Consider the following 20811-nt stretch of genomic DNA (forward strand, 5'->3'; position numbering starts at 1 on the left):
GGCGGGTATGCTGTCCAGGCCAGTGGGCACTGACATAGTGGTCTTATTTCTACCCTGTGTTGGGAGAGGGGGCACATGCCATCAGAGGCAGCTCATAACCTGTCAGGTGGGTTGGGGGCTGCAGCTCAGACTGAACCCCAAGCACTCAGTGATTGGTGGCAAGTAGTGGGACAGGAGTGATCATAGGGACCACATGCTAACTTGGCGGCCTTGCAAACTAGAGACCTAAAGTGACCAAACAGGATGGTCTGAAATGAAAGTGTTTGTGTGTGTGTGTTTTTTTTAACTAAAAGCAGCTTATGGTGGATAGTGGTGTCCTAGGTTGTCATCTTCCCTTAAAAAGGTTTATCTTTATCTTAATTGAGCCCGTCTATTGTCTTTTTGCATCTATAAGAACATATTTTTGTAATATCAAAGGAATTTTCCTTTATTCAGACCCCTCAAAGCACAGGCACTGCTCTGCTCTCTGCAGAGACCACACTTGCCCTCATTGTTATTGAGTTCATTGTTGACTGTTCACATCCTGCACACACCTGAGTGAAAGAAGTATGTGTCTGTCATTTCACCTTTTATCCAGTCCCAGAGAGTTCCCTGCTGTGATTTCTCCTGCTTCCCTAATCTGTCACCAATGGATTTCATGAAACCCACACAAGTCTCCACTTTTGATTGTAATGTATAAAATAAGGTGCAAAGCTGCCATTCTCCAGAGCATTATTATCTCATTTTGTTGAGATTTTGCTTCACCGCAATTGTCTACACTTTGGCTCAAATAAACTCAGAAAAATTCTGCACAGGTTTCCATGTTTTCTACACAGACAAGAGAAAAGGTTCTCAGCAGGCAACGTAGACTTGGAGGTGAGTGATGATGAGACACTTTGGTGTCAGTCACTTCTTAGCAGAGGACGGACAGCACCTCCCTGTGTTAACATGGTCACCTTGGGATTTCTGACAGAACATCCCATTCTAAGATGGGAACACAGAGGCTTTTCCTGGGGTGGGAGGGTCTGGATATTAGAATAATGGGGTGTTCAGGGCAGCACCGTTCACATGACAACAGGAGGGGATCACGTCCAGGTCCCACAGCAGTGAAGAGATGGATCGCCAGCCCTGATAACAGGTCCCCCTCCAAGTATGTTGTGCAGCCCAGGGAAGCCCCAGCTCCTGACCGAGAGGGACCACAGGGATGTGATCCTCCGGGCAGCAAAGGGCAAAGCAACAGACTTGGTACCTTGAGCCCCGTGTCCTTTTGGGAAAAGCATCCCTACTAATCACCATGATGTGTAAGAGTGGGAGACGATGAGTAAGGATTGTCTGGACAACATGGACATGTAGAGATGGGCATTAAAAGGGAAAGTCTGTAAAAAATACAATAATACACTTGACTGAGCATGACATGAAATGGTACAAAGTCTTCTGATATTCCTAACAGTTTGTGGGCAGTGACTTTCCACCAGTGAGAGTGGGCTGTGGGGAGGATATAGGCCAAAGATTCCTTTGGAAATTGGACTCTAGGAGGGAGCTAGGAGCATGACAAGGCATCTTCTGGAACACAGGGCTCTCTTCAACTACATGGGATCCTGGAGTCTGGGTCACCTCAGCACCTGCACTCACCCTGCGGTCCTGCTGCACGCTGGAGGGTGGATGGGGCCCCTGTGCCTCCTACAGGGGCATGGAGTTGAGGACCCCATCTGTCAGCTCCTCTCTGTTGTCCTGTGCGGAGCTCTGTAAAGACAGTTCACAGTCACCAGGGGAAAGCCTCAGCGCCCTGTTTTGCTGGTTCTGTGCCCCTGTGACCCTCCACTCCAGGCGCACACACACAGTGTGATGCGCTCCGAACTCCACTGCGAAGGAAAAGGCGTGACATCCTGAGGGCTTGGATTCCCATAGGCAGAGATAAGGGTCCCCTCTGGAACCACATCTCCAACTACCTGTACTTTCCTGGGGTGTGATCACAGCAGGACCTCTAGGTGATCCACTGCCCCAAAAGCTGTTCCTGCCCCAGGGTTCTCCCTTCAGTTCCCTCTTCCCAACACATGAAGGGGAGGGGATGTGGGCTGTACAGGGATGGAGCACAGAGGTGGCCTGGCCTGAAAGGGTCTGCCCAGGCCACCTTGTGTTACCTGAGGCCATATTTTTTAAAATGGCCAGCAATGTCGGGGACAAGGGTTGAACCAATGTCTGCACCGTCTGGGAAAGCTCTCACTGTGGGGTCTCCGGAAGCAAGAGCACCAATCACTGGGAACACAGCAAGAGAACATCTTGCACTGGCAAATGCCTCTTGGCAAGTATGCTGCCTGTGGGGCTGATGTGGGTGCCAGGTTACAGGGTGTCCAAGTTCTATTGGTTAGTGACCTCAGTACATGGGATTGTCTTGCCTGAGTCCCCTCATCTCATGACAGCTATGCAAATAGTCCTGTGGGCTGCTGTCTGTTGTCCCCTCTTCTCCATGAAGCACCTGATCTGTACACACCTTTAGGGGCAACAACACATCTCTCCCCCAGCCCCCTAGAAACTCTGGGTGCAGCCAGGGTCCCAGAATTGAGTAAACCAAACTGGACTCAGACTCAACCCCTCATTCTTACCTCTTCTGGATCCTGGATAAGTCATTGTGTCTGTCAGGGCCCATCTCTCTCCTCCTGCACAATGGGTTATGCAGCAAGTGCTTCTTAGGGCTGTTCAGGCTCATGTGGGGAGTAGCTGTAAAGCAGGAGGAGGACGGTCACATGTAGGTAGTGCCTCCAACCTGTTTTTCCATCCTGTTGTCACCTCCTCTGAGTCTGCTTTTCTTCTAATCCTACCCAAGATCATCGCATTTAGAGTGTGTGTGTCGTGCCAGTGCTCCCTTTCTGGATCCCAGAAGAAAATGGCCCCACATAGGGAGGAACTGGCAGGAGCTGCCCAGTATGTCAGGATTTCTAATTTCCAGACCAACTCTGTTGGGAAGGTGGGAGCCTTGGCCTGGAAGGTCTGAACATTCCTGAACTCTGGACTCTGAATGTCATGTACCCTGGCCAATCCCTGCCTGACTATGGGCTTCTGTTTCCCACTTATCCAATGAGGGTGTGATTCAGAACTACGTAAGCATGAGATCAGCATAGGGGGGCCCAGCCACAGATTTCTCCACTGTGGGTGGGTTGTGGAGAGAGGTGCACCTTTGTGATTCCAAATCTAGGTGCCTTTTCAGACAAATACTGTCTAGGCTGCCAAATGCCCACTGTCTCTCCCATGCCATCTCCTTGTCTGTACACGATTCCACCAGTGCAGCCCTTTCCAGAGCCCCTGAGGAAACCTGGGTGCAGCCAGGACCCCAACTTTCAGGACACACAGCTGGGTTTATCTCAGGCTCTGCATTCTGACCATCTGTGATTCTGGGCAAGGCATGGACCTCTCGGGTCACTGGTTCTCTCCTCAGTGACTCCCCATGGTCTTCACCTTCCTCATGTGGTGTGAATGTGTGCCTCCCTTTATGTGTGGGTGTCAGTAGTGACTCCATAGAAGACGGCAAAGGGATCCAACACAACCTCCATGATTTGGCTCTAAAACATTAGTGATTATCCCAGCCAGAGTGGTTGAGCATCATTCTGGGCACTGAAAGTTTGCTGTTAGGTTCCTGGTCAGGGCACATACCTAGGTTGTGGGTTTGATCCCTATTCAGGGCGCATACAGGAGGCAATCAATTCATGCTTCTCTCTCACATTGATGTCTCTCTCTCTCTCTCTCTCTCTCTCTCTCTCTCTCTCTCTCTCTCTCTCTCTCTCTCCTCAATTTTTTGGGAAAAAATTAATTTAACATTTTAAAGCAAATCCATTTCATTTATTTTTTTAATCTTTATTGTTGAAAGTATTACATATGTCCTCATTTTACCCCATTGACCACTTCTAGCCAATTCCTGCCCCCCTCATCAGGCCTTTACCACCCTATTGACTGTGTCCCTGGGTTATGCATATACGCATACAAGTTCTTTGGTTGATCTCTTCCCACCCTGAAAAGTTTTTTAAAATGTTGGTGTCTACCCACTTGCTCACTCTGATCTGTTCTCTCTCTCTCTCTCAGGCCACACTGAGGAATAAGCCTCTGTGCTCTGTGCTGCTATCTGGAGAGACCCACATGGCCTAGCACTGAATGAGACCAACAGACAGAGAGGAAGTCAGGCCTTCCATCCAAACTGAATTCCAAAGTCCCCCCGAGTGAGCTCAGACCCTCAGTGACACAGATCCTGCGTCAGCTGACACCACAGTAGTCCCAGCTGAGTCATGAGGGATTCTTTGTCACAAACATGTGAGCTAATAAGTGTGTGTTGGTTAAGTCTCTAGTGTGGGGGAACTCTCAGCAATAGATCTCTAGCACAGTCGTCCCACACCAGGTGCTGCCCTGCCCTCCTATCTCCCTCATTTTTCTCCTCCCAGTTCCCTACAGTCCCCACCGCCTCATTTCTAACACCCTCTGCCTCTAGTTTCGAGGATGGCTGTGAAACTTAGGAAAGGACCCTGGAAAGTAGAGCCAAACTGAAAAGTGTAATTTGAAATAGGAAACAGCCTCTGCTGAGACCACAGTTCTGAGCTTCCAAGGTAAGGAGATGCTCCACGCAAGGCGGGTGGCTGCCCCTCCAGGCCCATTGCCAATGCGCACAAGTGCACTGACCATCACCACGGACCTCTAAGGTAGACCTGCCCCTTGATTTCCAGACCTCCATTTAATTTCACAAAGCTTTCATCAGCTGCCATTGTAAAATCAGGATTAAGAGGGTAGACAAGTATTTATTCAGCTTTCTGGTTTAGGAATTGCATCCTAAAGAGCCTGTATAATGTCCCCACGATGAGCTCACCTTCTCAGTGCTTACAGTCCTCAGGGTCAATGGTAGGACTCATCACACTCCATTAGAATTTCCTTTCTATCTGCGTCAACCAACAGGGCTAAACTCCCTGAGAGCAGGGACCCTGGATGTGGTCCAAAGTTAATAGTTAATACCTATTTGTCCTGAGACAGTGTAGCTTGTGCCATGGCAGGCGCCATACAAGGCTGTTAGTCCATCCTCACCAGGGTAGTTCAGAGCACAGAAGAGGACTGATGTAAAAGGAGAAGCCAGGCTGTCTCCACAACCTTGTTCAGCCTCGGGGCGTGAGAAATAATGGCCGCTGGGCTCTGGTGAGACGGAAGAGCATCAGGAAAAAGCCCAGATGAACCAGAGCTCAGGGGCTGAGGGTGGAGAGAGGCTCTGATCCTAGAGGAGACTTTGAAGGGGTGTCTGTGGAGGAGATGAGTGTGGACCCCGGGCCTTAGAACATTCCCTGTCCCCTCTTCAGTGCTGTGAACCAACAGAGGAGATGCTCAGAATGCTGTTCAGTGCTAGTGGAGTAGGGTGGAGTTTCTGTCCAGGTGCAGGTGGCAGTCAGTGTTCAGGAACTGCTTGTTGCTGGTTAAACCCTACAGCATTCTGCAATGTGGACACCAGGGGGCACTTAAAGTAATGCTTTGCCCATGTGCTGGTGGGAGATGTCAAACAAAATGTGGGTTCCCAGGGGTAGCCCTGATATAAAGGGTCCCTGCCCCAATGCTCCTGGTCAATTTCCCCGAAGTCCCATTGTGCTGAGTCTCAAGAACACATTCGTAGAGCTGATGGCTCCTGAGAGACTAATTATTCCCAACCTATGACTCATTGGAACCCCACGAAGGCCCAGAAGAAACAGACTTGCTCAAGGCTCTGAAGGTTTATAGAGTTAAATTTTATAGAATCGAAATTAAATTTATACTTAAGAGTATTTCATTACATTTTCTTTCAAATAGATTATATATTACTGGATAGTATAAGAAAAACACAGTAACATTTTAAGTATATATAAAATAAACACAAATATTTTCAAACTGTATATAAAGGGGATGTGGGAGTCCCATCTGCCATGGCAGCTGACACACACTGTGGCCCAGAATCTGGCACCACAGGCCTCCCAGGAGCTGAGCTGAGTTGCTCAAATGCTGCAGGTGGTTCCACATCTGGGAGTTCAGTGACAGCTGTGCCTGGATCCTGCTCTGCCTCTGGAGAGGGCACGATGGTTGCATTTCCTCTTCAGATGTTTCTTCATCTTGCTCTGGAGCTGCTTCTGGAGATACAGGAAGAGAACATGTTACACCATGACTTCCTTTTGTGCGCCTTCCAAGGAAGGGAACCTCCCATCTCCATCATTGAAGTCTCAGTTCAAGCCCCCACCCCAGGAAGTCCTCCAGTCTGCAGGCCAGGGGCACTGACCTGAGAAGCTCTGTGCTCCTGCCTAAGCCCAGCCTCTGGGAGCTCTTCTCTGTGTGGTCCAGCCACACCCCTCCCCACTCCCCAACACTTCCCAAATCCGCATGCACAGCTCTCTTTGACTCCCTCCCTTTTTTCTAACAGAAGCCCTCAAACTTCTCCCATCTGACAGAAATCCCACCATAAGTGGGATTCAGGGTGTTGCCACCTTCTCCAAGTCACAGTCCCCATACTCGCCTTAAGTCTCAGATCCAAAGCCCAATCACTTTTTCTGCTGGTCCAGAGATCCACATTCTACTTCAAAATAGGAGAAGATGCGGCAATACTTTGAAGAAGAAGTCACATGACTATCCTGTGGACGCTACCTGCCTGTTCAGCCTGGTGTGACTGAATCACTCCTGACTAGAAGGAAGTGCTGGAGTGCAGTCCTGGGACCAGGGCATTTGCTGAATGAATGAGCCCAAATGAGCCCCATCTCAGATAGCTGGGTGAGCCTGGGGTCCCCCTGCTCACCCCTGGGATTTCTAATCTGGCTTCACCCAGGACAGGGACCCCTAATGAAATCTCCACTCTCTTTATCACAAAAGAAAATAGCTTAACCTAAGGCCTTAGGAGAATCACAAATAAGGCAGAAATTTGGTTAAGAAGAAGACAAAATGGCCAATTAGAACAACCACAGCCCCTCCAGCATACCTCTCCAGTGTCCAGGCACCCAGAGGGCCTTTTCCCAGGAGGAAGCCCTCTTTCCGAGTCCCTACAATAACCCTATGAGGCTGGGCCTAGGTTCTCCCCATGGTTAGAGAACCAAACACTCAGAGAGATTCAGTGACTTGAAGACTAACAGCAAGCAGGTGGCTGAGTGACCACTGTGCTGTGGAGGGGCAGGGCTCACATGGTACATGGTTGGTCCCACCCATGTTGGGTAGTAGCAAATATTCTGTATTAAAACAGAAGGGTGAGTGGGGACGAATGTGGGGACGCTACCCAAAAAGCTGGGCACCAAGTATTTGATCAGTTCATCAAGTTACTGTTCCTGGGCAGCCTGCACTATACATTCTCAGCCTTGTGAGGGTCAAGTTTATTTGGAAGCCTGAGAGAGTGGTGTTGGGGTCAACCTGGATGCCCAGGGCTGAGCCTACTGGCCTCCATGTTGGGCTCAGGATGCCCCCATGGGAGGACATTCCCTGGCCTCTGGCCACCCAGCTCTGAGTCTGGGCACAGGGGGAGCCAGCTCCCTGGGAAGCAGAGTCCTGGCTACAGGAAGGGCAGGTGGAGAAGGTGAGGACAGTTCTCCCTGAATGGGTCAGGGTCCAGAAAAACAGACTTGCTCCAAGCTCTGAGGGTTAATAGGGTTAAATTTTATAGAATCTAAATTAAGGTTATATTTGTGAGTATTTCATTAAATGTTTTCTACAATACACTCTATGTTACTAAATATCATAAAAAATACAATAAAATTATAAACATATGTAACATCAACAAAAAACATTTAACACTGCATCTAAATGGGGGTGAGGGGTGCTCTCTCTGCCATGGCAGCTGACACGTGCTGTGGCCCGGGATCTGGCCTCGCAGGAGTTGGGTGAGATGCTGCAGGTGGTTCTTCTGCCTCTTGAAGTTCAGTGAAAGCTGGGCCTGGATCCGGCTCTGGCTCTGGAAAGGTCACTAGGGTGGCATTGCCTCTGGAGGGTTTTCCTGATGTTGCTCTGGAGCTGGTTCTGCAGATCCAAGAAGAGGACATGTTACCACCCTCACTGCCTTTTGTGTGCCTTCCAAAGGCACACTCACCCACACCACCCCCGGAGGCTGCCGCCTCCTCCTTTCTCGGCCTTAGTGGGCTCAGGTGCTCCACCGTGAATGGAGCCAGTAGGCCTGGTTTGGCAGGTCAGGGACTGGAAAGTTGGGTCTACGGAGGCCAACAGCATCATCAGGCTGGGAAATTCTGGACGTACTGGTCCAGCCAGATGCCCAGGATGCAGGAGATGGCCCTGGGGAGAGAGAGAGGTGGGCAGCAGAGTCTGAGGTGTGCACGTTCCTTCCACATGGCCCTCCCAGAGGTCCTTTGCCTCCTGCTCCTGCCCATCCAGAAGCCAGACCTACTCCTTGTCCACCTTCAACCTGGAAGTCCTGGCAGAGACGCGCCTGGTCACTCAGGAGGGGCTGGCAGAAAGCACTCCTAACTGACAGCCGTGGATCAATGAGGGAACTACCTGTCCCCTTCTTCAAGGGAAGCTGATATGCTCTTTAAGTGCCCCTGTTCCATCCCACTAGGACTGAGAGGGCTGGTGTCCACCCTGTTCATGTCACCCATTGGCACAGAGTACGAGATTCAGGAATACTGACCAATGAGCGAACAAACGAACTCCAGGGCCTTCCTATCACCTCATACTTTGGCTCCTGCTCCTACATGCTGCCTAATTCACTACCTGTCCTGTGTGGTTCTTGGCCTCCCACTAAAATTCAACTCCCACAGGGTGGGGTACACCTGCCAAGCTGCCATTAAGGAGGTTATACCAGATGGGTGAGCAAGGTCCCAGGATAGGGGTGCAGGCAGGGCTGGGATTAGGAGCAGAAGGGTACGAATTTTCTGAGGGTCTGACTCTCTCACTGAGCTCCCACTACTTGCCCACACCACCCATATTCACATGCACAGCTCTCTGACTCGTGTCCTTTTTTCTAGGAGAAACCCTCAGACCTCTAACCTCTTGCAGAAATCCCACCATGAGAGGGATCCAGGGTTCTGCCAGCACCTAAATCACAGTGCCCATACTCCCCTCCTGGCTCTGACCCAAAACGGACTCACCATTTCTTCTGGAACAGAGGTTCACCTTCCTCTTCACAATACGGGAAGATGCAGCCATAGGGAGAGGAGGCCAGGAGGACATCACATCAGCAGTCCTGTGGAGACTATGAGCCTGTGCAGCCTAGTGTGACTGAATCGCTCCTGACTAGAGGGAAACTCTGGAGTGCAGACTTGGGGTCTGCTCTGTGCGATGGATTATGTTAAGTGCCTAGAGATGTGTCTGTACTTGGCTGGGCTTCTAATATATTTGCTGAATGAATGAGCCCAAACCAGCCCCATCTCAGAGAGCTGGGTCACCCTGGGACCCCACTGCTCACCCCTAGCATCTCTGATCTGGATTCAACTGGGACAGGGACCCCTAATGGGATCTCCAATCTCTTTATGAAATGAGAAAAGAGCTTAGCCCAAGGCCCCAAAGACAATCACAAATTTGGCAGAGGCTTCCTCAAGAGGAAGAGAAAATCACCAATTGGCTCAATCACAGCCCCTCCAGCAGACCTCTCCACTGTCTAGGCACCCATGAAAACTTACCAGGAGGACCCAGCCAGTCCCTACAATAGCCCTATGAGCTGGCTCCGGGGTTCACCGAGGGTTCAGAGGAACAAACACTCAGACAGTGCAGTGACCTGAAGGCAAACAGCCAACATGTGGCCTGGTGACCATGTGCTTTGAAGGGGGAGGGGCTCACCTGGTAAGTAATTGGTCCCACAGCTGTTGGGTGGTAGCAATGTTCTGTAGTACCAGACAGGAACGAAGATGGGTTCACTGCTCAGGAATTCGACTACTTTGTCTAGCCAGTGTGCCAGGGCGATGTGCACCATAGAGGTCTTTTTCTCTCCCTGTGAGGCTGAAGTTCATTGGGAACCCCGAGTATGTGGTGCTGGGGCCAGTTGGCTGGCTGGCAGCTGGATTCTAAGGTTGTGCTGACTGACCTCCACGTGGTAAGGCTCAGATGCCTGCAATCAGAGGCCAGCCCTTGACCTCTTGCCACCCAGCTCTGAGACTGGATACAGGCTGGAGCTGGCTCCCAGGGAAGCAGAGTCCTGGCTTGCAGGAAGGGCAGGTATTCAAGGCCAGAAGCTTCTCTCTGGGAATATTGGGCATCCTGAGGCCAAAACACATCGCCCATAATTTTCCAGCTCAACACTGCCCTCCAGTGAGGAGCTCCCAGTGAGGGGCAACCCCCTTAAGTTCCAGGCTGTGAGTGCATTCGAACCCAAAACAGTTTCTTTTTGGGTTTCCAGGATCTGTGTTTGTAGTAAACTGAACTGTTCACAGAAAAGCAGCTGGGTTCTTCTGGGCTTGGCCAAGGCAGGGTGAGGGGCAAGGGAAAGGGCAGGGCTAGAAGGTGGAATGGGAGTGTCCGAAGATGCAGATGGGGAAGTGCTTGACGTGGGACGACCACTGGGCTGCCAGCTGGAGGAATGTCACGTCGTTCCACTGCACATCATCAATGGTGACGGGCAGCATGTTCTGCTGGTGCTTGGCCTTGCAAACCAGGCGACTGATGCCCTTGATGCACTGGCTTTTGGACTCAACATCCTCATCCTTGGTTTTCTTGGGCGCCTTCTTCTTCTTCTCCTTGGTGACCACTGTCATGGACATGGCGGGTGTTGCTGTGGCCTCATCACTGCTGGGCAGCCTGCTGACCTGGACAGACTGGAAGAAGCACTTGAGTGTGTTCTTGGCGGTAGGCAGGTCTTTCTTCTCTGCAACTCTCTTCTTGTCTATTGGCTGAGCTGCCGTCCAGTAATCCACCTGCAGCTCCATCATCTCTGCATGGACACTCTGGCTGGGGGACGACAGGCCCCCACTCACTGACGGGGGGAAGAGGGTGTTGGATGAGGGGGGTGCATCATCTGAGTCTCCTGACATGGCTGAAGATGGTTCCACTCTTCCAACCATCACTGCCCCCACAAAGGGAATGAGCTTCTTGGAGGACTTCTCGTCAGGGCGCTGTTGCTTAGACATGAGCATGGCCTCTGCGATGGGCAGCAGGTAGACACAATTGGCCCCCACGACATACTCTGTGATTCTCGACACAACATCCTGTGTGTCCTGCAAGGTGTTCAGAGAATCCAGGTTGTTGAACAGGTCCCACCAGTACAGGTCCTGGAAGAAGTTGTCGTAGCGGCAATCCATGGAGCCCAGGTAGCTGGCCAAGGGGTGGGAACCCAGCGGGATGACCAGGAAGCGCATGTAGTCCAGCCATTGGGGTGGCTGGTGGGACAGCTGCTCCACGAAGACCCCCAGCACAGCGCTGAAGTAGGGCTGTGCTCCTGCCACTGCGATCTTCACAGGTGTCAGGGCCTGGGAAGTGCAGGTGCAGTATCTCTGCATCCAGGAGATGATGATGCTGAAGGCCTCCTGGACGTCATCTGTGGAGCAAGTGCACACCATGGGCAGCGTGTGCCCCTGCAGGATGTCCAAAAGTAACTGGCCCTGCCAGTCTGAGGTGTTGACCAGCATGATGTTCTCAGGCAGCTTGTCGTGGGAAATGAGGATGCTGTTTAGCTGGTCACACACAGGCTTCCTAGGGATCTGCCGCTGGCTCTGTGGTTCTGGGTCCTCGTTGTCCCATCTGTTGAACCACTCATTCAGGGATGTGTTACAGCCTCGGTGGCCAGCCTGCTTCCTCTTGGACCTGCTGGAGGGGATGACTAGAGATTTGGTGAAGCGCACTATGGATGGCAGCTTCCTGGTGAACCAACCCCGGGCAGAGGACTCTGCCTCCCCACTGTCCTCCAGCTGCTTCCTAGGGGAGCGAATTCTGTGAGCCTTTGAGTCAGAGCCACTAAGACTTGACATGCTGTCAAAGTATCGCCTGAGCTTGGGCTTTGGGGTGCTGGGGACGCTGATGTCATCTTCCGTGTCTAGGCTACTCTCGCTGGAACTCTCCACAATGTCATACCGACGACGGACCAGGGCCTTCTCCACTTTGGGGACATGCCTCACCAGGGCCTGTTCTGAGGACATGACCTCCTCCGACACTTTGGCCTTGAGAATAGATGCCACAGCTTTCTGGTGGTAATTCCGTTGCCAGGTCATGAACCTTCTTCTTACTATCAGGTTCCCTTCCTCAAACTTATTCTCCTGGGACTGCCTGTGGGCGGCACTGCAGCTGGCCGCCTGCTGAAAGAAGAAGCTCTCAGACGGGCCGGCAGAGTCGTTAGGCGAGGTCAGGGCCGTGGTGCTGGCCTGCCTGGCACTGGCCTCATGATCGATTTGCTGGCTGGAAGGGGAGGCCATCTGGATCTTGTCCACCTTAGTGGTGGGTGTGCTGTAGGCCACAAATTTGGAGTCACTGTGGCTTGGCTGCTTGCCTCCCGGGGCACACGTCTTCCCAGGCAGGTGGGCCAGACTCAAAGGCTCCTTTCGGATCCTGGTGCTGTGGACGCCCCACATCTCCATCTGCAAGCTGGAGTCTGACAGGCCCTCCATGCATGGCCTCATTTTGGGATTGGGGCTGCTGAGGACGCTGTGATTGTCCTTCATGTCTGGGACGCAAGACAGGCCTTCGAAGTATGGCCTGAGCTTAGGTGTGGGGGTGCTGAAGACGCTGTCATCATCCTCAATGTCGGGGCCACTGTCACTGGGGTTCTCCAGCATGTCATACAGGAGGTTCAGGTCTTCCTCCACCTCCAGGACATGCTCGCCAGGGTCCTGCTCAGGGTCCAGGACCTCCTCCGACACTTGGATTGTGTGCAGCCATAACAGGACTTTTTCATGGTAGGTCTGTTGCCCGGTCATGGTCCTTCTTCTGAATACCGGATTCTCCTCATTGAAGTCATCCTCCTCCTGGTCCTGCCTGTGGGCGTCATTGGAGCTGGCCTCCAGCTGTGAGAAGAAGTCCTCACACTTGCACTCATAGTAGATATCCGAGGACTCAGCCTTGGGACTGGATTGCCTGGCGCTGTCCTCGTGGTCGATGGGAGGCCTGGACAGGCAGGTCATCCGGATCTTGTCCACCTTGCTGGTGGGTGTGCTGCAGGCCACAAATGCATTTTCAGTGTCACTTGGCTGCTTGCCGCCCAGGGCCCATGCCTTCTCCGGCATGTGGGCCAGACTCAGACTCTCCATTTCGGTCCTGTCACTGTGGCTGCCCCACATCTCCGTCTGCGAGCTGGAGACTGACAGGCCTTCGAAGTATGGCCTGAGCTTGGGCCTGGGGACGCTGAGGACGCTCTCATCATCCTCCATGTATGGGTCACTTTTCCTGGGGTTCCCCATCATGTCAGACCGACGGCCCCTCTCTGACACTTTGGACTTGTGAAACAGCGCCAGGACTTTTCGCTTCAAGTTTCCTCGTATTGATCGCCGCTGCTTCTTTGGCTTCTCCTTCTCAAAGTCATCCTTGTGCAGGTCCTGTCTGTTCTTTCTACTGCAGCTGGCTTCCCGCTCAGAAAAGGAGCTCTCATCCTGCCCCTCGGTGTAGTTACCTGCACACTTGGCCTTCGGGCTGGCCTGCCTGACACCGTCCACAGGTTCGATGGGCTGACTGCACAGGGAGGAGATCCAGATTTCGGCCACCTTGGTGGAGGACTCCTTGACACTGCTGTAGAGGCTCAGCATCTGGCCACACTTGGGGTTTCGCTGCATGACCTCAGCCATGTGAATGGCGCCCGTGGCCAGTGTCTTGTACTCCAGGACAGCCCGGTTCTTATAGAGCTTCCTCTGCTCCAGCATGACCTGTAGTTTGTTGCCTTCTCCCTTGAGGAAGTGGGAGTACTGCAGGGAAAAGGTCAGCGCCAGGTCGGTCTGCACTGGTCTACTGGGGGGCAGCACAATCTCTTGGGACCTAAGGATGCCCTTGCAGTCCTGCATCTTCAGGGAAATCACCACAAAGTTGAGGTCCTTTGCCAGCTTCTTGAAGATCACTAGCTTCTTTAAAGTGAGACTGCACCACCTGGGCACGCAGGTAGGACTGGAGTAGTCCACCACCCAGGTGGCGAACAGCTTCTGGGGTACCTGTGTTTTGAGCACAGTGGATGTGCTGGCCAGGCCCAGAGTTCGTGAGGAAGCTGCAGCTGCTGGCACCTTACCCGTCCTTTTCCTACTCAGGGTTGATGGTTTGTCCTCCTGTGGTGGGACAGAGAAGGGACATGATTGGTGACAAGAGGTGGGGCATAAGTGATCGAGTGTGGAGACATAAAAAGTGGCCATTTGTTAACCTGTGATTAGGTCAGGGAAGGCCTGGGTGGTGGTCTTTTAATCTCAGAGACCTAAAGTTGTCACAAAGAATGTCCTAAAGTTAAAACTTTTTACCTCAAAGCAGTTTATAGTGGGTCGCTATGTCCTAGGCTGGAATCTTCTCTAAAAAAAGATCAATCTTTTCCTTTACTGAACCTGCCTATTGTCTTTTCGAATCTAAAAGAACATAGCTTTTGAATGTCAAAGGAATTTTCCTTGTTCTGGACACTTTGTGCTCTGCGGAGACCACAAATCCCATCATTGTTATTGAGTTAATTATTGGCTGTTGTCTCCTATATGCACCTATCGGAAAGAAGTATGTGTCTATCATGTTACTTTTTATGCAATCTATGAACAATGTATTTCATGCAACCCACATACATCTCCACTTTTGACTGTAATATCTAAAATAAGGTGAAAACTGCCATTCTCCAGAGCATTATTTCAATCCATTGAAATTTTGCTTAAAGGCAATTGACAGTTTGGCTCAGATAAAATCTCAATAATTGTTCACAGTTTTGACTGCTTCTTACATTGACATTTACTTGGCACAATACAGCAGGATGTCAGAAAAGCTCGCCCAGCACCACCCTGCAGACCTACACCTGGTGCTGGGATGCAGCAAAAGGCCCATTGACCCACCAGTTCCCTGCCCGTCGGGTGAACTTGTGTGAATTGTCTGTTGGACCCAGGACCTTCCCTTGCTTGTGCTGCTGACTTTATTTGAGACATATTTTTGAATACTCTTGGTGGAACTAAAGTTAATGGTTTACAGATTCCAGGCTAAGGCGAGACAGAAGGAAAAATGGGCCTGGTTCTGGCTTTTCTATTGGAATTGCCTTCTGAGAGTGTGGAGAGAAAACCTTGTCTGTATAAATGAGAGCTTATCTTCTTCAGCTCAGAAGATCTTGAAGCAGCACATTCTCCTTGCTGCACGAATCTCAGGTGTTCTTAGGCAACTGAGGATATTTGCAGATGTGTCAGAGGTCATTCCTCACCACATGCAGGAGCCCCAGAGGGAAATTCCCACACAACTGTAACTAAACTATCTGGCTCTTCAGGTGGAGCACTAATCAGGTTTGGTCCACCTGCACTGGTAGCCCTTCAGTTTGTTTTACACAGCAGGGAGAGAAACCGAGGCACATAAGAAGGTTGAATGAGACTCTAGAGGAGTGAGCATCGTGTAGCTCAACCTATAAAGCAACACACTTCAACCCCCTACATCACAACCTAGAAAATATGCTGAGACACTGCAGACACCAAACAACAATAAAAACAACAGCAGCAAACACATCTCTGGTTAACATGGGAAGTTGCCTCCACAGCTGGGAACTCCCAGACTCCAGCCCTCATTAATATCACTGATAGGGAGCCTTGACTTGCAAGTGCCTTACAGAAATGGGAAGACTTATCTAGAAAATATCAACTATAAAGTGACCAATATATAGTTGTCTTTGCATGCCTAAGTTAATATTTCCCAGGGGGGGAAAAAAAACTAGAAAAAATGCCGACCTTAAAATTAAACTGATTGAATGAATAGGACACATATCTTGTTTTGGAAATTAGAAAACTCTAAGGAGGAGCACCAATAAACTCTCCTTAAAAAATAAATTAAGATGGCGGCATAGGTAATCAGCTATACTTGCTGCCTCTCACAAACACATCAAAACCACAACAAAATGGCAGAAAAACTACCACGCAGAACCATGGAAAACTGACTGAGTGGAAGTTCCACAACTAGAAGAGGTGAAGAATGCGCATTGAGACCAGTAAGAGGTGCGGAGGCTTGGAAGGTTCTGTCACCAGGATGTGCTGCTCTTTCATACTAGAGATAAAAGCTATCGCTTGCTCTGAACTCCAGTTCCGGGCGAGACTCTGGGGGACCCATGCACATACAGGGTGAAACTGGACTTTCTGGCATCAGGACAGGAACTCAAGGACGGCTTACTCTAAGAGGTGCTCCCAGCCTTCATTGTTCATGCACCGGGCGGGGGGGGGGGGGGGGGTGGAGGGTTGGTTAGAACCCAGAGAACATGGGACTTTTCTGGTTCAGGGCAGCCATTGCTGTTTGCTTTCTCCTGGTGATTATCAGAAACCCCGCCCCACCCAATTTACAACCCCATCCAAGCTTTGTGCATCCGTTTTTGCATATGAATGGCCTGTCCTTTTGCCTAAAATAAACTGCAGCTGGGTCAGAGATTCCAAAAGAAGGCCCACAATTTGGCAGCATCAGAGGCCTTGCGTCATAGCTGGGCCTCTTCTGGGCATATCCAAACCCCATACAAAGAGGAGGAATCTGCAGATATCTCTGTAGCTCCTGCTGGTCGGCCCCAGACAATGACTGACCTTGTACCTCCTTGGAGATCCACGAGCCAGTGTACTCAGTGGTCAGAGTGAAACCATACTGGATTACAACTCTTCACATCCATAAGAGAAACACTGGTGAAAGAAATAGACTTTCAAGTCCAGGAAGTGCAGAGAACCCCAAACAAGAGGAATCTAAAGAGGACCACACCAAGACACATCATAATTAAAATACCAAGGGCAAAAGACAAAGAGAGAATCATAAAAGCAGCAAGAGAAAAACAGTTAGTTACCTTTAAGGGAGTACCCATATGAGTTTCAGCTGATTTCTCAACAGAAACTTTGCAGGCCAGAAGGGAGTGGCAAGAAATATGCAAAGTGATGAATAGCAAGAACCTACCAGCAAGATTACTCTACCCAGCAAAGCTATCATTCAGAATTGAAGTTCAGATAAAGAGCTTCACTTTAGAGGGAGAAACCAAGATAGCGGCATAGGTAAACACCTAATCTGCAGTCTCGCACAACAATTTCAAAAATACAACTAAAAGTCAAAACGGACATCATCCAAAATCACAGGAAAGCTGGCTGACTGAAATGCCCACAACTAGAAGAAAAGAGAAAACCACAAGGAAAATCAGAGGAGCCATAAAAGCCTGAGGTATGGAGACACGGGTGGAGAAACGGGCGCGCGCGTGTGTGGGGAGGACGGAGCCGGAGAGGACGGGGCGGCTGAGTGCCTGGCCGGCGTTCTCTAGCAGGAAGGAGATAAAAGCTGCAGATTGTGCTGAACCCCAGATCCGACTGCACTGAACCCCAGTTCCGGGCAAGACCCTGGGCAGCCAGGCTCATACTGGGAGAATCTGGGCTGTAAGGCGGAAACTCAGGGGAGCGGAAAAAGGCAGAGCTCCAGAGGTGCACACATGAATGCGCACAGAGGACGGACTGTTGACTGTGCCACTGAATTGCCTTAGCGGGAAGGAGACAAAAGCTCCGGACTACGCTGAGCCCCAGTTCTGACTGCACTGAAACCCAATTCCGGGTGAGAATCTGGGAATCCAGATCCATTGGGGGAGAGACTAGACTGTTTGGCAGCGGGCGAAACTCCAGGGCACCTTTCTCTCAGAGGTGCTTGCAGGGAGTGCAGAGGGACACTGAGGGACACTGAGACCCAGGAACCTCATAGGGCGGGGCTGACAGGAAGCCAAGGCTGGATGCTCCACCCTGAAACTCCGCCCCATCCAAGCTGAGCACAGAGGCTTTTACAATTTTGCAAGTCTAGTTGAATAAGGCTGTCTCCCGGCGTAGACACAGCTGGTCCTCACAGCCAATTGGACTGGAGGTCAAATCCTCCTAGTGTACCAACAGCAATCAAGGCTTAACAACACCAAGACTTTGCACTCAGCCCACAAAGGGGGTTACCAAGAGCGACCACCTAGACAGATTGGGGAAGCTGAGCTACCGGCCCCTGTAGGTCACTGACCACACAAAGCCAGTCCATCAACATAGGGAGGCAGCCAAAATGTGGAGACACCGAAGCAGGTCATGAATAGAAAAGATGGAGGAAAGTAAACTAATGGACGACACAGTGTTTAGAACCACATTTATAAGGTTACTCAAGAATCTTCTAACAACCGCTGATAAACTTGAAGAGACCTTCAAGGACCTTAATGAGAATACCAAAAAAAAAAAATGGAAAAGGACCAGTCAGAAATTATGCATACACTGTCTGAAATAAAGAATATACAGAAACTCAACTGTAGTTCACAGTACCCCAAGAGGCAAACCAAAGATCTGTTATATGAGAAAGAAAAAAACACCCAACCAGAGAGGCGGAAAGTAAGAAGAATCCAAAAGTGTGAGGATAGCATAAGGAGGCTCTGGGACGGCTTTAAGCGTACCAACATCCGAATTTTGGGGTGCCAGAAAAAGAGAGAGAGCAAGATACTGAAAACCTATTTGAAGAAATAATGACAGAAAACTTCCCCCACCTGGTGAAAGAAATAGACTTACAAGTCCAGGAAGTGCATAGAACCCCAAACAAGGGAATCCAAAGAGGACCACACCAAGACACATCATAATTCAAATGCCAAGGGTAAAAGACAAAGAGAGAATCTTGAAAGCAGCAAGACAAAAACAGTTACTTACTTACAAGGGAGTACCCATACGACTGTCAGCTGATTTCTCAACAGAAACTATGCAGGCCAGACGGGAGTGGCAGAAATATTCAAAGTGATGAACACCAAGAACCTACAACCAAGATTACTCTACCCAGCAAAGCTATCATTCAGAATTGAAGGTCAGACGAAGAGCTTCACAGACAAGAAAAAGCTAAAGGAGTTCATCACCACCAAACCAGGATTACATGAAATGCTGAAGGGTATTCTTTAAGAAGAGGAAGAAGAAAAAAAAGGTAAAATTAAAAATTATGAACAACAAAAAGACATCAAATACATACCTACCAACAAGGGAATCTAAAAATCAAGTGAATAAAAAAATTTGAAGAACAGAATGGACTGGTGAATATAATAGAATCAGGGACATAAAAAGGGAGGCGACAGACAATTCTCAGGGGGAATGGGGTCTGAGGGGTGCAGGAAGAGATTGAACAAAAATCTTACACCTATGGATGAAGACAGTGGCGGGGGGTAAGCGCATGGGGTGGGGTGCGGAATCAGGTGGAGGGGAGCAATGGGGGGAGGGGTGGAAGAGGAACACCTGTAATAATCTGAACAATAAAAATTTATTTAAAAAAAAAAAAAGAGCTTCACAGACAAGAAAAAACTAAAGGAGTTCATCACCACCAAACCAGTATTATATGAAATGCTGAAGGGTATTCTCTAAGAAGAGAAAGAAAAAGATAAATATAAAAATTATGGACAACAAATACATATCAACAAGTGAATCTAAAAATCAAGTGAATAAAAAATCTGAAGAACAGAATAAACTGGTGAATGTAATAGAATCAGGGGCATAGACAAAGAGTGGACTGGTGGGCGGTGGCGTGCCCCTGCAGGCACAGAGGAGAGGCAGCCCAGGTGGCCGTAGTGGGGTTTGCCTGGAGGGCGGGAGAGTCACCTGAGAGCGGCAAAGCCTGTCACCTGATGACCCGCAGGGTATAGATCGTGCGGGCTTCCTGGGCCTCCTGGCTGTGCACCCTGGGAGGCCCAGGCAGGGAGTGGGCAGAGTCTGCGACAGGACTTCGGACGAGGAAGAGTCAGAGCTTGGCTGCCGCCGCTGCCCGCGCCCACCAGGGCTATTAGCAAAAGATGGTAGATCTTTGGCAAACAGTGAAGCAAATACTAGGCCTATAATATATTTAGAAAACTGTTTTGGAGAAGCTGGTCAACCCTTAACTATACCCGGAGGGGTTCTTATTGGAGAAGGAGTATTGACTAACTTGTGCAGAAAAAAGGCCAAAGCCAGGCAGTTTTTCTTATTTAATGATATTCTTGTATATGGCAATATTGTCAACCAGAAGAAAAAATATAACAAACAGCATATTATTCCCCTGGAAAATGTCACTATTGATTCCATCAAAGATGAGGGAGACTTGAGGAATGGATGGCTTATCAAGACACCAACTAAATCATTTGCAGTTTATGCTGCCACTGCCACTGAGAAATCGGAATGGATGAATCATATAAATAAATGTGTTACTGATTTACTCTCCAAAAGTGGGAAGACACCCAGCAATGAACATGCTGCTGTCTGGGTTCCTGACTCTGAGGCAACTGTATGTGTTGTCAGAAAGCAAAATTTACACCTGTTAATCGTCATCACCATTGCCGGAAATGCAGTTTTGTTGTCTGTGAACCCTGCTCTGAAAAGAGATTTCTTCTTCCCAGCCAGTCCTCTAAGCCAGTGCGGATATGTGACTTCTACTACGACCTGCTTTCTACTGGGTACATGGCCTCATGCCAGCCTACTAGATCAGACTCTTACAGTCAGTCATTAAAGTCTCCTTTAGGAGAAACCAAGACGGTGGCATAGGTTAAACACCTAACCTACAGCCTGGCACAACAATTTCAAAAATACAACTAAAAGTCAAAACGGACATTATCCAGAACCACAGGAAAGCTGGCTGACTGAAATGCCCACAACTAGAAAGAAAGAGAAAACCACAAGGAAAATCAGAGGAGCCGTAAAAGCCTGAGGTATGGAGACACGGGTGGAGATACGAGCACACGCGCGTGCGGGGAGGATGGAGCCAGAGAGGACGGGGCGGCTGAGTGCCTGGCTGGCATTCTCTAGCGGGAAGGAGATAAAAGCTCCA

The 20811-nt window shown here is 49.9% G+C and overlaps 1 protein-coding gene and 1 pseudogene across 2 annotated transcripts; one reads left to right on the forward strand and one right to left on the reverse strand.

Annotated features, from left to right (window-relative positions):
• Positions 1-10385: 10385 nt before the first annotated feature.
• Positions 10386-13994, reverse strand: LOC307115739 (phosphofurin acidic cluster sorting protein 2-like; the record flags this gene model as incomplete). Its single annotated transcript, XM_079799117.1, has 1 exon — positions 10386-13994. The coding sequence occupies exon 1, from the start codon at positions 13866-13868 to the stop codon at positions 10386-10388; it is 3483 nt and encodes a 1160-aa protein (XP_079655243.1). The 5' UTR covers positions 13869-13994.
• Positions 13995-19639: 5645 nt separating this feature from the next.
• On the forward strand, positions 19640-20528 carry LOC307115740 (pleckstrin homology domain-containing family F member 2-like; annotated as a pseudogene). The gene is made up of 2 exons: positions 19640-19651; positions 19799-20528. The product of its transcript is annotated as a pleckstrin homology domain-containing family F member 2-like (transcript).
• Positions 20529-20811: the final 283 nt, after the last annotated feature.

This window comes from Cnephaeus nilssonii (genome assembly GCF_951640355.1).
Source record: "Cnephaeus nilssonii genome assembly, chromosome: 19".
NCBI classification, from domain to species: Eukaryota; Metazoa; Chordata; class Mammalia; order Chiroptera; family Vespertilionidae; genus Cnephaeus; species Cnephaeus nilssonii.